The following is a 22,441-nucleotide window of genomic DNA, read 5'->3' on the forward strand; positions in this document are numbered from 1 at the left end:
ATCTGATCCAATCAACTAGCGCCTCTCCGCTTTGAACTCTGGCGATTTCCGCTTTTCCGGTTCTCACAGAAGCCCAAGGGCACCCTCCAACCGGAAGCCACCGTTCACTGCCTGTCCGCCCATTTAGCTCGGCCACGCCCATCCATCCCGCCCGTCGTGGCCACGCCCGCTAAGGCGGGCTCAAAGGCGGGGCGAGCGCCGAGAAAACCACATTTCCCAGAGTGCACCGGAACGGCACGGGCCTCCCACGGGCGTTCCGTGGCCGGCGCCATTTCTGTGAAGGGGAACGGCGGCGCGGCCTAGGGTTATGGCGCTGTTCCCGGCCTTTGCGGGCGTTAGTGAGGCCGCCGGTAGTGCAGGCCCCAGGAAAGGTAAGCGCACAAAAGAGCGGCAGAACGCTCTCGGTGACGTTAATGGCAGTTTCTTGTGCCCAGATCTTCGCCCTTACCTTGGCTTTGTTTATCCACCTGTATCCCAGAGTTCCCCGCGGCTCCGCAAAGCCTTCTGGGAAAGCTCGGGCGTCTGGACTGGGCCTTGAGGACCTGGCTGGGGCTGTTGTGGTCGTGGTTTAGCCAAGCCAGGCAAAGGGCACGTGGGCTGGGACGAAGACATCACTTATGTCGATGGGCTTCAGTCCTCAAGCCTCATTTCTTCTTTAAAATAAGAAGAGTGCACCTCCACACCGGAAGTACTTTTCAAGGAGACCCCTGATGCAGATGTTGAGTTTTAAAACGATGCGTCCCTCGATTTTCCTGGCTCAGTTATTGCTGAAGGTCTTCTTAGGTTCTTATCTTTTGGCAGCCACAGCTTAAGGATTAAGATCCAAAGCCTAATCAGATGGGCAAATGCATACAGTAAAAACAAGCAATTATATTTTTCTTGAGGGTTTATACTTGTGAGATTGCAACGGTTGTGTGTTTTATTTAAGCCTCACCTCAAATGGACTGCATCTTTAAACATTGAGGTACTAGTGGATTCATTTAAAATGTAATCTGAAGTCATGCATCTGCTGTGACAGAGTCCAGTTGTGGCTGACATCTGTGCTTTACAACAGATTTAAAGATTGTAACTGGCTTTTACTCAGGATTCTAGAATCCACTGGCTCTCAGAACCAGAACAGGATTTAAAAAAAAAAATCATGGGCTGCAACATGCCAGACCCCATTTATAGATGAAAATGGGAGTGAGATACAGGGACAGTTTAATGGGTTTAGTGGGATGCTTTGCTTGTATCAGCTTGTTGGACTGAGACTGGCCAGTTTTGTTCCAGGAGTATACTTGTTCCAGGAGTAGGTTAGGCTTACTAAGCCAGGTTGCAGTTCCCCTATAAGGATACAAGAATTTATCTGAGACTTTCTCAGTTTACATTTAACACACCTCCGTTAGTATCTTCTAGCTCCTACATTTTTTGGTAAAATGTCTCATAATTGTGATTTCTTGTGTGGTTAGTATATATATTTTATATGTATAAATATGCATATGTGTATATATGTTTATATACACATGTGTGTGTGCATATATATACACACAGGGGCTCCACCTGAGCTTTTTGCTCAAGGCTACCATTTGAGCAACAGCTCCTCATCCAGCTTTTTGGTGGTTAACTGGAGATAAAGAATGGCACAGACTTTCATACCCCAGCTGGCTTTGAACCATGTTCCTTAGATCTCAGCCTCCTGAGCAGATAGGATTATATGTGGCATGGGCCACTATTATCAGCTTGTTTTTTTTTTTACTAGACTGTAACCTCAAAGTCTAGGACAGTGTGTGTTCATTCAGTGTAGTGTACTTAGCCTGTAGTACAGGTCCAAAATACAGAAATCGTTCCATAAATACTTGCTGCTGTACAGGTCGATAGTAAGTACTTAACAGTGTGTTACTTTAACGCATGAATGAACCTAAAAAAATAATACAAGCTAGCATGTTACAGATGTCACAGACAAACCAACCACAGGAATATTAACTTGTAAGGTTTAGAGGATGCATTATATAAGGGATAACTTTTGGGATGAGTCTCAAAGAGGATAGGATCTGGATAGAGATAATGGAGAGCATTCCAGGACCTTCAAAGGCCAGTGCAAGGAAAAACATGAGATCCGTGCAGAGAATTGCAAATAATCTACTTTGTCTGAAAATGTGATTGGGGCTAGTGGTAAAGGATTATTTAATAACATCCAAAGATTGCATTTTGAGAGAGGGAGAATAGAAGGTTTTCAAGGGAGTGTTCCTCTTCTCATCTGTCTTAACTACTGTATTCTCTGGATATAGACTTTTTCCCCCCATAGTACTGATGTTTGAATTCAAGGCCTTACGCTTGCTGGCTATGCAAGCATTCAAGCTATATGCCTTCAGCCCTATAGAAGTATTTTTTATAAAACATTTAAAATTTAAATACATGATAATTTTTTAATATTACAGCCAACATTCAGCTTTTCTAGGTTGGCACAAAAATGGCCTTTTACAGTTGTTTTCTTAAGTCAGGATCCAAAAGAGGTCAAGATCTACATTTCATTTTGTGGATATGTTTTATGTCTCTTCCAATGTAAAATTCCTTCCGCTTCCCTCCCCTTCCCTCCCCACCAGTTCTGTGGCTTGAACTCAGGGCCGAGGAACTTCTTTTGCTTCAGGCTAGCATTCTATTACTTGAGCCAAGTCTCCACTTCTGCTTTGTTTAGGTAGTTTATTGGAGATAAGTCTCATAGACTTTCCTACCCTGTCTGGCTTTGAACTGCAATCCTCAGATCTCAGCCTCCAGAGTAGTTAGGACATCAGACATAAGTCACCAGTACCTGGCCTCTCTTCTAGTTTCTTAGGGGATTTATTTGTTGAGGAAACTAGGTCATTGTTTTGAAGACCAAATCTTTACTGTGGTATTTAACATGCATCTCTGTCCCAGGAAGCTGTTAACTAGATGTAGAGAAATTATTAAAATCAGGTGTAAGTTTTTGTTGAAGAATACATTGTTAGGAATCTGTGCACTTGTATGAAATCATGTCTGAAGGTAGCACTACCCAGTTTCCTTTGTTATGTTAAGTCTGGTCAGTGAATTCGTGTATTTGAATCTCATCCATTCGGAGTGAGGTCCATCTGTTAGTCTTCAATGAGGTTTTCTTGTTTTCTTTTTTTTTCCTCTGAAGTAATGAGGTGTGAACCTGGGGTCTCAAGCCTGCTACACAGAGACTTTACTGCTGAATCATGTTTCCAAACCAGTTTTTTTTTTTTTTTTTTTTTAAATCAAGGTCTTGCTGTGCAGCCTAGGTTGATCTCAAACTTTTAATCTTCCTGCCTTGGCCTCCCTAGTGCAGAGATTAAAGCCAAGCCTAACTCTTAGCTAATGAATTTTTTCAGTTTGTGATTAGTGTTTAGGCTTATTGTTTCATTGAAATAATTCTTTTTCCTCTCCTTTTCATTCCATCCTTCCCTCTCTCCCCATCCCCCTTCTGGGCATACTGTGGTTTGAATTCAGGATCTCCTGCTTGCTACACAGTTGCTCTGTCACTGAGCCATGCCTCCAGATTGGCATTTTCATTAGGCAATAGTATCCTTACATTGTTTTCCTTTACGCACCTTCTTTTCCCTTCTCTTTCTTAAGTGCTTGCTATTGTGAAGGTCGTCTTAGGTCCTGAAGATCTCTCTTATGGCAGTGTGGAGATCTTACTGGTGCACCGAGCTCCACTGTGTGTGTGTCACATAGTTATTCTATCAGTTCCCTCTTAAGGACTTGAGATTGTTTCATTTTGCTCTCATAAAAAGAAGCGCTGCACTGTTGGCTTTACACCATGAAATGTTATAAAAAGTGAAAGATACTATTAGGAGGGTGGATACAGAGTTCTAGTTTGCAAAAGAAAAACACTATCAGAAAGACTTAAAAGGGAGAGAGAGGCCAAGAAAGCTGGCCATTTTGGTGGTGCTAAGAGCTAGGCCTGTCATTGAGTAGGCATCATGTTTAGCAAGGGCAGTGGGGAGGCTGGATTCTGTGCTGCGCATTCTTTGAACAAACAGGCTTAAAGAGGGGCCATTGTGCTAGGAGCAGCAGAACACTCCAGTTTGCAATCCCTCCAAGTCTTTTTTTTTTTTTTTGGTCAGTTGTGGGGCTTGAACTCTGGGCTTAGGCACTGTCCTTGTGCTCTTCAGCTCAAGGTGAGCGCTCTACTGCTTGAGCCACAGCGCCACTTCCAGTTTTCTAGTGGTTTATTGGAGATAAGAGACTCCTGGACTTTCCTGCCCTGGCTGGCTTTGAACCTTGATCCTTAGATATCAGCCTCCTGAATAACTAGGATTACAGGCGTGAGCCATCAGCACTCAGCCAATCCCTCCAAATTCTTGAGCTTTGCTTCTTACTTTCAGATTGTTTATTTGGATTGCATACCTAAAATAAATGTGCCTGTGAGTCAAGTAGTTGGTCAGAGTTGGAATGAAAGATGGTGGTAGAGTTCATTTAGTCTCCATAATAACATATATAATATTTTGGGGAAGAAACTAAGTTTATCTTTTCTCCAGAACTATTCATTTTGGAAAATAGTACCACTCTTCACCCAAACAAAAACTTAGGCACATACTACGACTTCTTTCTCCCATTCAATTCTTCCTCTAGCCCTTGTAAGCCACTCAGTAGTTTATTATTACTATTTTTCCCTCATTCTCAAACCACTACCTACTTTCCTTCTTAGTCATCCCTGGATTTCTACAGCAGCCTCCCCAAATAGTTCTGCCCTGCTTTAGGCTGTACCTTCTCTTCAGGAACAACCCTCCTCACTGTAGCCAGCATTTTAAAATGTATTTATTTTAAGAACACTATATCACTCATTAGTCTAAATGCTTTACAAATATTAACTCATTGACTCCTCATAACAGCCCTGTGTTGGCACTGTGCCTTTTTTGATGGAGGAGGAAATGGAGGTACAAAGCTAGTAGGTCATTTGCCCAGGATTAAGTGGCCAACAAGTCACAGAACCAGGATTGGAATTCAGGCAGGTCTAGCCTCAAAGTGTGCTCACCAGTGCTGCCATTTGAACACCAGCTCTGATTTTGCCACTCTTGCCCAAAACTCTTGGAATGTCTGTCTCTTAGGGTAAACTCAAACCACTGAACTTGTTTTTTATGGCTTGAGCTCTTCACTTTTGTTTTCCTGCCAGTTGTCCAGCCATGACTACCTACTATTGCCCCAGTCATGTCGCTCTCAGACATTGGCGATCCTGTTTTCACGCCCAGATACTTCTTCAGAGCTCATTTACCTACCTGCGTCCTCTGCCTTTAGATCTTTCTTAGCTTAGATGTTCTACAAGACAGCTTTCCCTGGTTCAGATGTCCTTTGACTTAAGGAATCTCCTGTGAGTGCTTGCTACAGTCTATGTGTTTTCTCTAGTGTGGCTCTCTTAACCACCTTGTGTGGAAGTGACTGCCAGTATGTAGGCCCAGCGTTGATTGTGTATTCCCAGCACATGGTACAGTGCCTGGCTCTCAGCAAGAAAATACATGGGGGTTTAAAAAAAAAAAGAAAAAGAAAAACCTCACCAGGCAATTGTGGCTCACACCTGTAATCCTAGCTACTTAGGAGGCTGAGATGAGAGGACCTGCCTCGCTGGGCCAGGAAAGTCTGTGAGACTCTTATCTCAAAGTAAGCACCAGAAAGGCGGCAATGGAGCTATGGCTCACAGTGTTACAGTGCTAGCCTTGGGTAAAAAGCTCAGTGACAGCACACAGGCCTGGAGTTCAAGCCCCATGACCAACAAAAACCAAGACCTCACAACAATAACAATTCATAGCTGGGTGCTGGTGTTCACACCTGTAATTGTAGTTCCTCAGGAAATTGAGAACTGAGGATTGTGGTTCAAAGCCAGTGCGGGTGGAAAAGTTCCAGTTAACCAGCAAGTAGATCTATGGCTCAAATGGTGGAGAGAGCTCTAGCCTCGAGTGAAAAAAGCCAAGCAAGAGCATGAGGCCCTGAGTTAAGGCCCCTGTGTACTGGCAGGTGGATGTGATCATATTCACATGCACATAGACACATGTATATACAGAGGGAAAAGAGAGAGAGAGAGACAGAGAGAGAGACAGAGAGGAAGGGAGAGGGGGAAAGATCAAGTTTTCTTTTTTTCTTCTTTTTTTTTTTGGGTCTGGTCATGGGGCCTGAACTCTGGGCCTGGGCGCTGTCCCTGAGCTCTTCATCTCAAGGATAGCGCTCTACCACTTGAGCCACAGAGCCACTTCCGGCTTTTTTTCTTTTTTTGCTTATGTGGTGCTGAGGAATGGAACCCAGGGCCTCAGATATGCAAGACAAGCGCTCCACCACTGAGCCACCTTCCCAGCCCCAAGATCAAGTTTTCTGTTCAGAGTTGTACAACTAATAAACAATAAAACCAGTTTGAACACAGGCCCTCTGATTCTGGAATGTGTGCTATAAACTGCAGTCTTACAGGACCAAGGGCTTTGTTATTTAAACATTACCTTTGGAACTCCTGGTCCTCTTCAAACAAGCTGTTAACATTTGTAGAAGTTTGCTCATATTTTTTTTTTTGTTGTTGTTGGTTGTGGGGCTTTTAACTCTGGGCTTGGGCAGTGTCCTTCAGCTCTTCAGCTCAAGGCAAGTGCTCTACCGCTTGAGCCACTGCACCACTTCCAGTTTTCTAGTGGTTAATTGGAGATAAGAGTCTCACAGACTTTCCTAACCGGGCTGACTTTGAACGGTGATCCTCAGATCTCAGCCTCCTGAGTAGCTAGGATTATGGATGTAAGCCACCGGTGCCCAGCTTGCCATCTTTTTTTGTGGGGTGGGAAACAGTCGTGGATCTTGAACTCCAGGCCTGAGTGCTGTTCCTGAGCTCTTTTACTCGAGGCTAGCACTCTACCACTTGAGCGGCACTTCTGTTTTTCTGGTGGTTAAATGGAGATAAGAGTCTCACAGACTTTCCTGCCCTGGCTGGCTTTGAACCCTGTGATTCTCAGATCTCAGCCTTCTGAGTAGCTAGGATTACGGGCATGAGCCACTATCCCCATCTTAGAAATGTTTGAATTTTCTCTGGTAGGGTGGCATTCACCTCCAGGTTCACTTAAACGAACTAGTCATCATTGCTGTTTTGTTATAACAGCTTGCAGAACTTGGATATTTTATCCAATCCTCATTTAAAGTTTGTTTGTAGAGTTTCTCCCATAAATCTATTCATTACAGTTCCTCCCTTTATTCATGGTGGAATAGAATGAAAGCATTTTTCAATAGTTAATAAAGAAATAATTCTATAGTAGTAGTAAACTTATCACAGAGACAGCTTTCAATATTTAGTGATGATTGTCTATTATTTTCTGTTAAATGGCCCTGGAAGCTTAAACATGAAGCACAGCTACCAAATAGCCGCCTGTTTTGCTAGGCAGTAGGTCTAATGTGTTTTTTTCTGCCAACGCTTCTGCCTTTCTTCTTCTCTTTTAATGTGGTGGGGTGCCAGGTTCCAGGCAAGTTCCAGCCTGTGACTTATTTACTGTCCCACAGGGACAGAAGTTTTGGCAGTTCTTTCTCTTCAGCCCTAGGCATTTGGCATCCTGCTTGTCTTCTCTGTAAAATGTTGCATCCTGCTTTGTGTTGGCACAATGAAGTAAATGCAGTTTGATTTCTGTCAGGTACTGCAAATTATAAGGATGGAAGTATCTATTGAAAAAGACTTTGCAATCCGATTAATAAAGTGCCTTTTAATCTCAGATAACTTTCTCTAGGATTCTGTTTAAAATTGAGTTTAACAATTCAGATATTGTATTTGACTAGGTAAGGAAATAAGTATACTTACCATGTGTGAAGACCCTGTTTTGTTTACCCCTGTACTAGAACTCTAATACTAGAACTCTGGAAGTATAGTAGATGCTCATTAATTTATTTTATGGTTGAACACTCATTACAACTAAGAATGGAGGGAATATGATAATTATACTTTATGCCTCAATAATGGGTTTTTGAGAAGCTCTTTGTGTGTTAGGTACTGGTCTATAAAGATGCATCCATGTCCTCTCTCAACTTAGCTATTCAAGCAGCATTTATGGAGTTTAGTTACCTTGTGCTACCGTGGCATGGTGCTAGGAGTTGGTCACACCCTTTATGTTATTTTGATGTAATTTTTCTTTCCATTTCCTTCCAGCTGTCATCACTGCAGCCACATACATACTTGTGTAAAGATAGACTGGAATGGCTTGAACGTTTCTCTCAGTATTCTGTTTTCTCCACCTTTCCCCTGTTTTCTTCCTTTGCTCAGGACAGAATCTGTTGTGGAAATAATTCTGGTGTCAATGAGCAACCGGAACTGTTTTCACATATCTCTTGCCAGGAATTAGGCCCACGGGAAAGGAACCATGATACCTCTGAAGGAAAAAGGAGATAGGAGAAAGAACATGAACACTGTTAACACTTACTAGATAGGACCACACAAATCACTTAATCCCTTAGAGCCCTGGTTTCCTCCTCTGTGAAATGGACAACATAATACCTCCCTAGAGCCTTGTTATAAGGATTAAAAGATAGAGAGGAAGTACAAGTTTACCCTGGTATTTGACCTATTATAGGCACTTACTCTCTCTTCTTTCTGGTGTGTGTGTGTGTGTGTGTGTGTGTGTGTGTGTGTGTGTGTGTGTGTGTGTGTGTGTGTGTGTGTGTGTGTGTGTGTGTGTGTTTTGTTCAGTATTCCTTTTCTCGAAATAAAAGGTATAAGAATAATTATCCTTCCTTTCAAGTGGTAAACAGTGATAAACACTTTCAGCAACACAGCAAGATACAAAAAATACAAATAAGTATAGAAACTAGTAGCTTTTCTATATGGCAATAACAAACAGGTTGAAAAAGAAATGAGGAAACAACCCCATTCATATAGCCTCCAAAGAAAAATACCTAGCAATGAACCTAACTAATGATGTGAAAGACCTCTAGGGAGAAAGCAATAAGCTACTGAGGAAAGAAATTGGAGAAGACATTAGAGGGTGGAAAGAGCTCTCATGTTCTGGAGGGACAGATGATTGTACAACTGAAAGCAGTCTACAATGAGGGTAATCCCCACCGAATTCTAATGTCATTCTTCACAGAAATAGGAGACAGTTCTGTACAACAAAGGAAGTAATTACCAGAATGAGACAACATTTAGAGTGGGAGAAAATCCAACAATTTATTGGGTAAAGGTTTAATATGCTAAGCATATAGTGAGCTTAAAAAAGTAACCACAAAAGAACAAATGATCCAGTTAATAAATGGTCAAATGAAGCGAATAGACAGTTCTCAAAAGAAGTACAAACGGCAAATAAATACATGAAGTATTCAACATCCTTAGCCATAAAGGAATTGAAAATCTAAATGACCCTGAGATTCTATCTCATTCTAGTCAGCATGGCAATTATCAAGAAAGCTAATTAATGCTAGTGAGGGTGGGTGGAGTGGGGTGGGCAGGGAGGTCTTATACTGTTGGTTAGAATGTAAATTAGTGTAGCCATTATGGAAATCAGTATGGAGGTTTCTCAGAAAACTAAGAAGAAACTATCATATGATCTTGCGGTACCACTCTTGGGCATATATCCAAAGTAATGTAAATCAGCATACAATTAGATAGATCTGAACACTCATGTTTAATGCAGCACTGTTCAGCATGGCCAAGCTACAGAGTCCACTTAGGAGCCCATCATCCAATCATTGGATAAATAAAAATGTGCTATATATTCACAATGGACTATTATAGAATGAAATTCTGGGTGTGTGTGGGGAAACTTTGATCTTCAAGCCCTATACCCTTCTGTACTGGAAACAAATTGCTTCTTCTTGAGCACTTTCCCATCAACTAGAAGCAGGTCGATATCATTTTGATGTTTTTGTTAATATTGCCAAATAGTGTACTTTTAAATCTAAATTAACACTTTCATATACTTCTGATGCTCTTCATCACATTTGTGATCAGAAGTGAGATGTAATAGCCTTGCCCTTGACAGCAAAAGCAAAGTAGGTTCTTCTGATTATTCAAAGAGAGTTCTACCCTAACTCATGGATTGTGAAGAATGAACTGCTATTGGGTCTAATTAACTGTTGATGGGTTGTGGGTATCATATTCAGAGGCTATTAGTTCCAACTTATGATGCTTAATAAAAATCTTGATTCTTTTAGTATACAGACACACACAGACACACACAGCAAAATTATGTCATTTGCAGGAAAATGGATGGACCTGGACATCATGTTGAGCAAGATAGGCCAAACTCAGGAAGACAAACATTGTATGTTTTCATTTATATGTATAATCTATTCCCAAAACTAACAAGAATAATAATGAATATGACATATCACTCAAATAACTGTAATCAATAAGTAGTTGTGAAGTGTGAAAATTCATATCCTCATCATATATTGATAATGGGAATCTATGGTTTAGCTGGTTTGGAAGGTAGTGTGATAATGCCTTTCTGTGATAAGCATGCATTATTATATGATCCAGAAATTGCTGTAGATACCTACCTTGAGAAATGAAAATACTCATAGGAGCTGTGTGAGCAGAGTTATCCTAGCAGCAACAAAGAGGAAGTAATGAGAGTGTCAGCTAGTTGATGAAGAAAACTCATGGTTTCCATTTGGTCTCTGAATTGGCTGATCTTCGCTGTGAACTTGGACACCAGCTGTTCTATCCATAAAGTTGAATATTGCTTGGAATGGAAAAGAATGGTGTAGTGATACATACTGCAGCATGGATGAACCCTGAAAACATTCAAGTGGAAGAAGCAGTTACAAATGCTCACATAGTGTTGAGCTCATTTGCATGAAGTAGACAGGTCTGGAGAGACAAAGTAGATTAGTGCTTGCCTGTGATTGGTGGCGGGGGAAGAGGTAGTAGACATTGACTGCCCAGTCAATGAAGTTTGTGGGGTAGATGAAAATGTGGAGGTGGTTGCACAACTCTTAAAACACTAGAAACTATTGTCACTTTGAAAGAGTGAAACTTAAAGTATGTCAGTAAAACTGTTAAAATTCCCCTTCTTTCTTGGATCTTCAGCCATTTTAGTCTTTTTTATGAAAGAGCCCTGGCCTCCCATCCTAAGACAAAAATGGGCCAGAATACAAAACCTCCACTCCCCTGTCACTGCTGTGCCCCGCCTCTCTTCCTCCATAGCTGAGACTTTTAATTTTAATTTTTTTATTTTTGTCAGTCGTGGGGCTTGAACTGGACAGCCTCCGCGCTGTCCCTGAGCTCTTCATTTCAAGGTGAGCATTCTGCCACTTGAGCCAAAGCGCCACTTCCAGTTTTCTGGTGGTTAATTAGAGATAAGAGTCTCACAAACTTTCCTGCCCAGGCTGGCTTTGAGCTACAATCCTCAGATCTTAGCCTCCAACTAGCTAGGATTGCAGGTGTGAGCCACTGGTGACCGGCTGAGACTTTTTAATTTTTAGTATTTTTTTTTTTTTTTTGGTTGGTTGTAGAGCTTGAACTTGGGGCCTGGGTGCTGTCTTTGAGCTTTTTTGCTCAAGGCTATTGCTCTATCACTTTGAGCCACAATGCCACTTCTGACTAGCCTGCCTGAGCTGGCTTGTCTGTGATCCTCAGATCTTAGCTTCCTGAGTAGCTAGGATTATAAGCATGAGCCACCAGCACCTGGCTTTTGAGACACTTTAAAAGTTAGAAAACAAGCAATTTAGTTCATTGTAAAATAGTTAAAGATTGTGAGCATGTAGAAAGAAAAAGATTCTAGATAACTAATTGTTCACCACTCAGAAATAGTCCTTATTAACATTTATAGAATTTTAGCATTAAAAATGGACATCTTGTGTTTTTGTTTCCAAAGATGAATACTGTCATAAGGAAAGGTTTGTTACGTTACTACTCTAAGATAATAGAACATTGGTTATTTTTACAACGATCGACACTTCTGTCACAACAGCAGGCATGTGGTGGGTTTCATGCATGATTTGACTTTTTAATGCTGAAGATTCATTTAAATCAAATCTGAACTGTGTAAAACCTAATGCATTGCCAGCATTCAAGCTCCTTAGGTATTTGTGAGGTGAATGCATAGAACCCTGTTGACTGTTAGGCCATACTTGTTCCCTGGCTTTTGCTACAGCCACAGCCTGGTATCTCAAGAGATTTCAGTCTGACTATTTTAGAGTGTGTCAGAGTGCTGTGCCTTGTGAATTAACAATTTCATTTCTGTGTGGCTTCTATGGAGTGTTCAAAATGTCTAGCTGACACTGTCTGGGATAGATGGATGGTTTTCCTGTTCTGAAAGACATCGAGCTAATTTCATTGTTTTGTTTTTTTTTCTCCCTTTTGTTTGTGCAGAATTAGACTGGCTGAACAACCCGAGCTTTTGTGTGGGAACCTTGACATCACTGAGCCAGCCGTCAGAAGAGCCCTCGACCCCTGTTCCTCAGCGCTCACCACGCAGAAGGTAGCTGTTAGACAGGTGGATTTGGGCCTTTGTGTGCTGCTGAAAGTTTAGCTGACATGGTTCTTTTTGGAAAGCCTGTGGTGAGAGCTGAGTTTGAGCTATTTCTTCTGCTTTCAGTAGTGGACCTTACATAGAGTAATGGACTTCATGTGCAGTAAGGGACTGTCGTTCCTGCCTTGCTCCTGTGGATGGTTCTTTTTCCTCTTGCATTGCTGTGGCGAGCATAGGGGACAGTGGGTGCCTGTAACTAGGAGTGAGGGAGGGGTCAGGTAACTTCACTAACATCGTTAGTAACCCTTAGGGTAGTAATGCGGGCGTTGCTTTGGGTACATTTTCAATACTTCTGTAAAAGTAGCTCATATAACGGGACATAGAATGAAATCTCAGGAGAACACTGGGCAAGCACAGTTGCACACGGCTATATGTGGCTGGACAAGATCATGGAATTGAGAAACATCCTCCTTCACCAGTATAGGCTCCGTGGCCTCATTAATTCAGAGAAAGTGCGGTACCCTAAAGGCTCAGGAATTCATTGGACAATGATAACAGATGATAACCAAGAATACTTTGGTTATGAGGAAGAAGAGTTCATTGTCACCTTAAAAGGCAAGGACCAAGCTAGGCACTGTTACCTCATACCTGTAGTACTAATTACTCTGAGTAAAAGCCTAGGAACGGTGCTGCATGCATGTGCGCGCGCACACACACACGCGCGCGCACACACACGTTAGGACCTCAGTTAAGCCTTTTCCTTTTCTGCCTTAAAGTTGCATTGGCATAATAAGTGCCATTGAAAGTAAGACTGATTGTGTCAGTAAATGACATTTTTCTTGATCAAGTTACTACATGTATCTACAACAGTGTAGGCTTCGAAATGGCAAAAATGAGATTCTCCAGCTGTTTTTATTTTAGGTGCAGGTCTTCAGTATGGGGTGAGGTATATAGTCCAGAAAGTCACTATGAAGTATATGAGAAAACGCGTCAGTGTATGTGAGAGTTTCTAGAGCTCCCCAGTACATATTTTCTTGGTTACATATCTTCTCCCACTTCTCTTTTGAAAACAATTGTATGACTGCTTTTCTCTTATCAGAAGTCCTTTGAAGTCTGAGTCTTCAGATGAGAGTGACAGTGGCAGAAAGCTCCCACAAGGAAGCAGGAAGAAGAAGAAAGAGAAGAAGAGGAAAAGAAAGCACCAGCACCATAGGAAGACGAAGAGGAAACATGGGCAGTCAAGCAGCAGTGAGTCTGAGCACGACACGGATTCTGGGAAGGATCGGCCTTCCCAAAGCCTTATGGGCACTCAGAAGGGATCCGAAAAACCCAGGTGGGTGTCTGCCCCTGAGGTTTTTTGTTTTTTGTTTTTTTAAATTAATTAATTAATTTATTTATTGTTGGTTGTGGGCTTGAACTCTGGGTGTTGTCCTTGAGCTCTTCAGCTCAACGTGAGCACTCTACCATTTGAGCTACAGTGCTACTCCCAGTTTTCTGGAGGTTAATTGGAGATAAAGAGTCTTATGGACTTTCCTGCCCAGGTTGACTTTGAACCGTGATCCTCATATCTCAGCCTCCTAAGTAGCTAGGATTACAGGCATGAGCCACCGGCACCTGGCAGCCAGTAAGGTTTTAAATTGCAGTTTGTCTCCCTTGATAGTTGCCAAAAGATGGACATTTGAAGGATTAATCTAGCCATCCAGTCAGAAGAGAGCTCTGCCATCAGAGCAACTTAACAAACAAGAAAAACTGTCATCAAATTGGCAGCCTGATTATATTTGAGAAATATTATTTATGCCAAATAATGATCATGTCACAGTTGGAACTGGGACAGTGAAAGATGCCATTTGTGCAGCATGGATGACATGGGGTCAGTGCACAGCGAGGCGGTCACTTAGGAGTAGCAGTCACAGCTGCCTTGCTGTGACCCTGTCACTTGACGCAGGGCCCAGTGCAGTGCACTTTGCTGTCTGAATGAATGGCTATATTATTGACTTCTACTTTAGTTATTGCACCTTCTGAAAATTTACCTTTTATTTACACATCCATTTTTAGAGCAGAGGAAAAGGAGTGTGAAAGGATTTCCTGAAACCACACAGGAACTTCCATAAGAATTTGAACGATTGTTCATTTCTGCCTGTGCTCGACCATGCCAGAGAGAATCTTCAGTGTCGTAGTAGTTTTATGACCCAGACAGTCTTTTCAAGTTCAGTATTTTTGTTGAGTAACCTATTAGATCAAAATAGATTTTTCTTTTAAAAATTTTGCTACTGGGGTTTGAATTCAAGGTCTTGTACTTGCTCGGCAGATGCCCTACCTCCTGAGCCACCCTCTCGGCCTCAAAGTAGTTTTTATCCTCTCATTTCCTGCTGCTAACTTCTGCTGTCTTCTGGGAAGGTGACCTGGCAGAGTTGTTTATTCTGTACAGACAGGGACGAAGGTATTTTGAGTGATGAATGTCTTTCCATGATGCCAGGGAAAAGGGTTCAAGGAGGGTGGCGTGCCACGCGGGACCTGGGGATACTTCCCCAGGGTGACAGCTACTAATTGACTTGTATTTCATGGGACAAGATTTCCTTCACCGTAAGATGAAGGCAACACACAGCTGAGACTATGTCTTGCTTCCCGACCCACAATACCGACTTGGGAGAGTGGGGAAGGGTAGCCTGCAGTGTGCCCTTGGCTTTCCTCTTCTTTCTTCTCTATGCAGTGCATTAATTTCTTCGCAGTGGGCTCTCCCTCTTTTCCAAGTCTTACATAGTTTATTTTTTTTTTTATTTTTGTGGGCTGGGTGCCAGTTCTGTGGCTTGAACTTAGGACCTGGATGACATCCCTGAGCTTTTTTTGGTCAAGGCTAGTGCTGTACCACTTTGAGCCACAGCTCCACTTCTGGCTTCTTGGTGGTTAATCTGAGAGAAGAGTGTCTTAGAATTTCCTGCCCAGGCTGGTTTTGAATCGAGATCCTTAGATTTCAGCCTTCCGAGTAGCTAGGATTACAGGTGTGAGCTACCAGTGCCCGGCCTTTTTGTTTTTTCTTTTTTAAAGTATGAGCTGGCCTAAAATCATCACAGGCAGCCCACTTAATGTCCGTGGATATCACCAGTTATTACCTTTGCCTTGTGTTCCAGTGTGCCTTAGAGCAAAAGTAATTTTTTTTAATGTATTTTTATTGTGAAAATACTGTACAGAGGGGTTACAATTACATGGGCAAGATAACGAGCACATTTCTTATCAAGCATTGCAGCCTCCTCCTTTGTTTCCCCTTCCCGTCCCTTCGTATTCCCTCCCCCCCCCCCCGTCCGTCCCCCCCCACCAAAGTTGTAAAGTTCTTTTTTTGACATAATGACTTGTACAACTCATTGTGAGCAGAAGTAATTCTTAGAAAATATAAAGCTGTGTTTATAAGAAATATAAATAGTGCTCCCATGAAATAAAGTTGTAATCATTTAAGTGAAATGCTATAAAGTACACCTGTACTCTTCAGGATAATATCTGCGATGACCCCGTTGCTTGGTACGGGTGACAGGTCTGCTTGTTTTGTCCCCGCATCCCTGGCCTGTATGGTTTTCTGCACTTACGTGTGTCTGACGCCACGGCTGCTTGGAAAGCTTTCAGCTTGCTGCTTTGGGCTGTGCGGGAATGTTACTGTAGAGTCACCTGTCCCTTTCCTTTGTCCACAGCCAAGGAAGCAATGCAGTTGCTGGTGCAGGCACTCACCCCGTGTGGCTGGAGGACATTGAGGCTCTGACAGGAGAAACCTTCCGTGTGGATAAGAAGCCTGACCCTGCAAACTGGGAGTATAAAAGTCTCTACCGAGGGGATATAGCAAGGTATTCAGTGTTTCCCCCTCTTTCTACCCTCTCACTCTCTCTCATAGGTTCTGTTGGGTGTTAGCCATTGCATGTGTCATATTTACTGAAAAAGGCAGGCTTGAGGTCAGGTCATACTGACTTGCTTTACCCATGGGGCATTGCTTAGTGCCTGGTGGATAAGCCTAAAAACAACTTACTGTGACAGAGTATCCAGAAACGATTTGGCTTAATCTATCTGCCGTTTAAAAAAAGTAGCAAAGGCCTTTTTATTTATCCTTCTCCCCACATACCATTTAAAAAGTGACATTTAATGATAATGACTTTTTCAGATTATTTCTAGCATATACCACCAGATGATCATAAAACTATGTGGTAGGCGGCATTTGCTTCAGTAATGAAGTTGAACTTTCCCCCTGTAATCTGTCAATCATAAATATTTGAGTAAGCTAGACAAGATGGCTCATGCCTGTAATCCCATCTTCTTGGAAGGCTGAGGAAGTAGATGGGTAAGTCGAGGCCAGTCTGGGAAACCTCACAGTTGACACTCAAAGCAACAGCAGTGGAGTACTTAATAAAACTTTTCAAGCACTTACATTTTCTAGGAAACTTAGGAACTAAAGAACAATAGATAATCTCTATTTCCAAATAGTTTATAGGTAATGAAAATCAAAGGTAGGGAATTATAGGAAGTAAGAGTAGATCTTGGAGATTGTTACCCTTTATTATAGGTTAATGCTCCTTAAAGTTCAGTTTCTAATGCCTCACCAAACCTCCAAATTAGAATCACATTTCTCTTCCTGACTTTATATTTTATCATATAAACAATTCCTGCTGAAACTTCCTTTGTGAGTTTATCTTGGTTGTTTTTGGATTGTTTCAATACTCTGAAGTGCAGTATAAGGTTTTGTATACCACCCCAAGGAGTGGTGGGCACCCAGGAAGAGATGGGGAAGGCAGCATGCCTGACCATGCAGGAGGTGTGTACATGGCCCCTGCTCCTGCTGTGTCAGCCCGTGCGATGCCGTGGCTGCTCCTTGAGGAGGAGAAGGAGGAGGCAAGGACTCGAAGGTCAAGTATCTGTGCCAGATCAGGCAGCCAGGGGAGCACATGAGATGGGGTGTGGTAGGACGCTTTCTGGAGTGACCAAAGACCCAGGTTTGCATTTGATGGCCACTTACCAGCAGCACAGTCCCAAGCAGGTCATCCACCTGTCTCAGCCTCCTTTCCTTCATTTGGGAATTGGGAATTACAGTTCTTACCTGCCTTGCACACAAGTGTCAGAGATGTTTGTAGCGACGTTAGGCGTTACTATTTACTACTAGATGAAAAGGAGAAAACATTAACCAAGAGTGGCTCTTGAGGTTTTGCTAATGAATGTCACAGGCCATAGAAAGAAAGTAATTAGAAAGCACTTTCTTAGTCTAAACTGCAAAGATGGATTTTTTTTCTTTTGTGTTGGTTATTTTTTTCTCCTTAGTGTTTTCATCTAATTTGCTATAGAAAATGCTCCTATTAACTTCAGGTCAGAAAACTCAACCATTTTATGTGTCTATGTGCGTGTGCATGTGCATGTGTGTGTGCATGTGCGTGTGCATGTGCGTGTGCATATGTGTTTCAAGGCCTGTAGATAATCTGAGTTATGTTTTACTACAAAAAATACGCGAATCCAAACTACAGTGTAAAATCGAAGATGTATCTTCACTGAATGTTTGTAAATGGTTTCTTCTAAGAATTACAATTGTTACAGCTCTTAAAAAAATAGGCAATTTTGAATTTGAAAAAATTCACACTTACCATAAAGATGAAAGATGTTCATACTGAGATACTTCAGCCCAAACCTTCACAAACTAGTGTAAGTAAGTTGCTGAATGAAAAAGATTCATTTTTTTTCATATTAGAGAGAAACTACCTCTTGCCTTACAAATGCAAAATAAATTCACTAGACTCCACTCTTTCAGAAACCACTAGCTCACTATTAAGACTTGAACCTCAGTAGCACTAATTGGGAAAAATGTAAAAACAGACTTTAATGTGAGAATTGGCTGAAATAGACATTTTCTGTAGGAAGCATCTCTGGGTTTTTGTTAAGCACGCTCTTAAATCCTCAAACAATCACTTAACCCATGCTGGGTCTCAATTAGTACAGCACTTGCCTGGCATGCCCAAGCCATGAGTTCCATCCCCAGTACTGCAAAACCATAAAGAATGCAACTGAAAGCTGTTTCCAAGATCATTCTGGAAATGGAAAGAATACATTTGATAGCCCTAACAGTGTTAAGGCCATGTTTGAACTCTTAATTTGATGATCTCTTGCTTTTTCACTCCATTTCCTGTCGCCAGTGCACCCTCTCCTTTGTTTCGGGGTACCTGAGGTTCTCTGTGTTTCAGTGAACGCTTGTTTTTCTTTTTGCTTTAGGTAAGAGATTTATATCTTTTGAGACATATGTTCAATAACTACTCTTCACATCCTGCACCTGCATTTCTGACACGTAAAGCATAGCAGTCAGGCAGGTACCACCCTCAAGACTGTCTCAGGCTTGCTTTTATGCCAACTATTTGGAAAGGTCCGTGACCTCTAAGTTTGCCTTTGGAGGCTAGAATTCAATGTAGAAAGTTCAGCGTAGAAAACAAAGCACCTGTTCATAATTTATAGTAGAGCTATACAGCATAACAAACCCCCTTTAGTACGTTTTTGGGAGAAAGGGGCAGACAGTGGGAATTGAACTCAGGGCCTCGTGCTTCCTAGGCGAGACCACTCTTCCAACTCCCACATGTCTCTCATGCCTTTTAATTTATCTACTTTAAAAAATTGTCTTGAACTTAAAAGTAATCATTACAGGCCCCTTCTTAGCCTCAAGCACAATAAAAAAGATTTTTGCCCTTGTCTAACATAAAAGACATGCATTTTTGCTTGACAGGTTCATCAAAGTTACAGATCAAATCTGTTGCTAAGGAACACGGTTTCTGAGCTGGTAACCATCCTGATGACCTGACAACATGGCCAGCATTCTAACACTCAAATTAAAAGCACTGTTCAGGAATTCTACCCTTTTTACTATTGCAAAGGAAAACCATAAAGGAACTTCTAGCTTAGTAAAACACTGACTGGACCTTGGCTAATGTTCTTCAGCAACAGACCAGAAGATTGAGTTGTGCACTGATAAGGCTCTTACCACTCACTGGGTTTTGTTTTGTTTTGTTTTTTGGTCAGTTGTGGGGCTTGAACTCAGGGCCTGGGCGCTGTCCCTCAGCTCTTCGGTTCAAGGTGAGCGCTCTACCACTTAAGCCATAGTGCTGCTTCCGGTTTTCTGGTGGTTCATTGGAGATGAGAGTCCCGTGGACTTTCCTACCCAGGCTGGCTTTGAACTATGATCCTCAGATCTGAGTCTCCTGAGTAGCTAGGATTACAGGCATGAGCCACCAGCATCGGGCCCTACTCACTGGTTTTGTGTCATTTTTCCATAGCCTCCTCTTCTAGCATCGAAGTCCTTCTGATACTCATCTCAAACCAGGCTCCCAGATGGCCAATGTCCATATTGCCTGCCCTCTTTAAAGCCTGCATTCCAGCCTGTGTGAATTAGCAGGTCATGCAGATGGGTTCCACTCATGCTCCACATAGTGTAGTCTACAAAACGAAATCCACAGGCTGTTTTTGTTTTTGTTTTAATTATTATTATTGTGAAAATACCATACAGAGGGGTTACAATTACATGGGCAATATAGTGAGTACATTTCTTATCGAGCATTATTGCCCCCTCCTCTGTTTCCCCTTCCCATCCCTTCCCCTCTCCACCCCCCACCCCCCCACCAGGCTGTTTTTTTCACTTTATCCAGACCCATAATGATCTTCTTTCTGTTACCACTTTTGTTGAAGAGCTCATAAATTTGTTCTTCAGTTGTGTAAAAGGAAAGATTTCCAACATACAGCTTTTCTTCGGTTGTTTTTCTTGTTCTTCATTGTCCCCCTGAAAGTGCTGGTTGCGGTAGTGGTCCATGTAGGAGTTGCTGGACGTAGCACAGAGAGGTGGACAAGCGCACAGCACTTGCTCTATTAATCACTTCCTTAAACAGCTTAGCATGGGGTTATTTACTAGAATCCCGGGTTTGTCTCCCCTCTCTCTTCCTCTTCTTTTCCTCTTCCCGTCTTTTTTTCCTTCCCATCTCCTTTTCTTCTCCCCCCCTCCCCTGCCCCCCTCGCCATTCCTGGGGCTTGAACTCAGGGCCTGGTGCTGTTCAAGCTTCTCTGTGCTCCAGAATAGCACTCTACCACTTGAGCTACAGCACCACTTCTGGCTTTTTCTTTTTCTTTTTTTTATTGTGAAAATACTGTACAGAGGGGTTACAATTACATGGGCAAGATAATGAGTACATTTCTTGGTCAGTCATGGGGCTTGAACTCTGGTGCTGTCCCTCAGCTCTTCAGCTCAAGGGGAACACTACCACTTGAGCCACAGCGCCACTTCCAGTTCTCTGGTGGTTCACTGGAGATAAGAGTCTCATGCACGTTTTTTTTTTTTTTTTGGGGTCCAGTCATGGGGCCTGAACTCTGGGCCTGGGCGCTGTCCCTCAGCTCTTCAGATCAAGGCTAGCGCTCTACCACTTGAGCCACAGCGCCACTTCCAGCTTTTTTCTTTATGCTTATGTGGTGCTGAGGAATCGAACCCAGGGCCTCTGGCATGCAAGGCAAGCGCTCTACCACTGAGCCACCTTCCCAGCCCCAATGAGTTCATTTCTTATCAAGCATTGTAGCCTCCTCCTGTTTCCCTTTCCCATCCCTTCCCATCCTCCCTCCCGCCCCCCCCAATCCTCCCTGCTCCCCCCCCACCCCCCCCCCCCCGCACCAAAGTTGTAAAGTTCGTTTTCGACATAACGACTGTACATCTCATTGTTGCAATGGGTCCACCTGTATCCCTATTTAAACGATTTGTTTACTTCTGGCTTTTTCCTAGTAGTTTATTGGAGGTAAGAGTCTCATTGACTTTCTTGCCTGGGCTGGCTTCCAACCGCAGTCCTCAGGTCTTCGCCCCCTGAGTACTGAGGATTACAGGCCTGAGCCATCGGTGCCCAGCTTCTTCCTCTCTTCTCTTTTTGTGCCGGTACTACATCTTGAAACTCAGGGACTAGCACACTCCATTGACTTTCTCTACTCAAGGCTATTGCTCTACCACTTGAGCCACACCTCTGCTTCCTGTCCTGCTTTTTGCTGGTTAATTAGAGATAGGAGTCTCATTGACTTTCTGCCCAGGCTGGCTTTGAACCTTCATCCTTAGTTCTCAGTCTTCTGAGTAGCTAGGATTATAGGCGTGAGCCACCAGTGATTTAAAAATTATGATCAGTGTAATATACAACTCTTCATTCTCAGTACTGACAAATGCATATCCCTGTGTAGGCCAGAGCTCTTGAAAAGTACAGAAGGTTCCTGTGACCACCAAATGTTTCCTTTTTACTCACTATTCTAATGTTTCTCTTACCAGTTAGTTTTGCCTGATTGGAACTTCATCTAATTGGACCACGCAAAAAGATATGATGTGAGAAACATAGTATTTTGTGTATGGCTTCTTTTGCTTAGTGCAGTGTTTCTGAGATTTATGTGGCATTTCTCAGTAGGTTGGTTCCTGTTGCTGCCTGTAGAATTCTACTATATGGCTCTACCACCATTTGTTTAGTCTTATCTGTTGATGGACACCTGGATGCTTTCCAGTATTTGACTAGTCTGAATAAAACTACTGAGAACATTTGTGCACAGGGCTTTGTGTGTGCATATGGTTTCTTTCTCTTGAGTAAATACCTAGGAATAGAGTTGCTGGGTCATAAGGTAGACCTGTGTTTAAATTTGTAAGACACTACCAGGCCTTTTCCCAAAGTAATTCTACCATTCGCATTCTACCAACAAATGAGAATCTTGGTTGTTCATCAGCATTTGCTGTTGTTACTCTTGTAAATTTTATCTGTGTCAGGGGGATAGGGCATATGAATTGGCATTTCTTGAACTAATGATATTGGGTACTTTTTTGTGAGTTTATTAGCCATTCATGTCTTGTGTGAAATTCTGGTTCAGCTCTCTTGCCCAGTTGGCTGGCACTCTACCTCTTGAGCCACAGCTCTACTTTTGGCTTTCTTATTGGTTCATTGGAAATAAGAGTCTCACGGACTTTTCTGCCCATACTGGATTGAGTCATAATCCTCAGATCTCAGCCTCTTGAGGAGCTAAGATTACAGGTGTGAGCCACTGGTACCCGGCTTCTTGCCCAG

The 22,441-nt window shown here is 42.5% G+C and overlaps 1 protein-coding gene and 1 pseudogene across 2 annotated transcripts in view; one reads left to right on the forward strand and one right to left on the reverse strand.

Moving 5' to 3' along the window:
- The first annotated feature begins 261 nt into the window (after positions 1–261).
- Nrde2 (NRDE-2, necessary for RNA interference, domain containing) overlaps positions 262–22,441 on the forward strand; it is a 39,044-nt gene continuing 16,864 nt past the window's right edge. For both annotated transcript variants that reach the window (XM_042692497.1, XM_042692498.1), the window contains exons 1-4: positions 262–371; positions 12,278–12,386; positions 13,477–13,710; positions 16,058–16,207. In XM_042692497.1, the coding sequence (XP_042548431.1) occupies positions 308–371; positions 12,278–12,386; positions 13,477–13,710; positions 16,058–16,207 (557 nt within the window). In that variant the 5' untranslated portion in view covers positions 262–307. The remainder of the gene's footprint in view (positions 372–12,277; positions 12,387–13,476; positions 13,711–16,057; positions 16,208–22,441) is intronic.
- Positions 19,627–21,294, reverse strand: LOC122118843 (annotated as a pseudogene).

Source organism: Dipodomys spectabilis, unplaced genomic scaffold (genome assembly GCF_019054845.1).
Source record: "Dipodomys spectabilis isolate Male_0828 unplaced genomic scaffold, ASM1905484v1 ptg000157l, whole genome shotgun sequence".
In the NCBI taxonomy this organism is placed as follows: Eukaryota; Metazoa; Chordata; class Mammalia; order Rodentia; family Heteromyidae; genus Dipodomys; species Dipodomys spectabilis.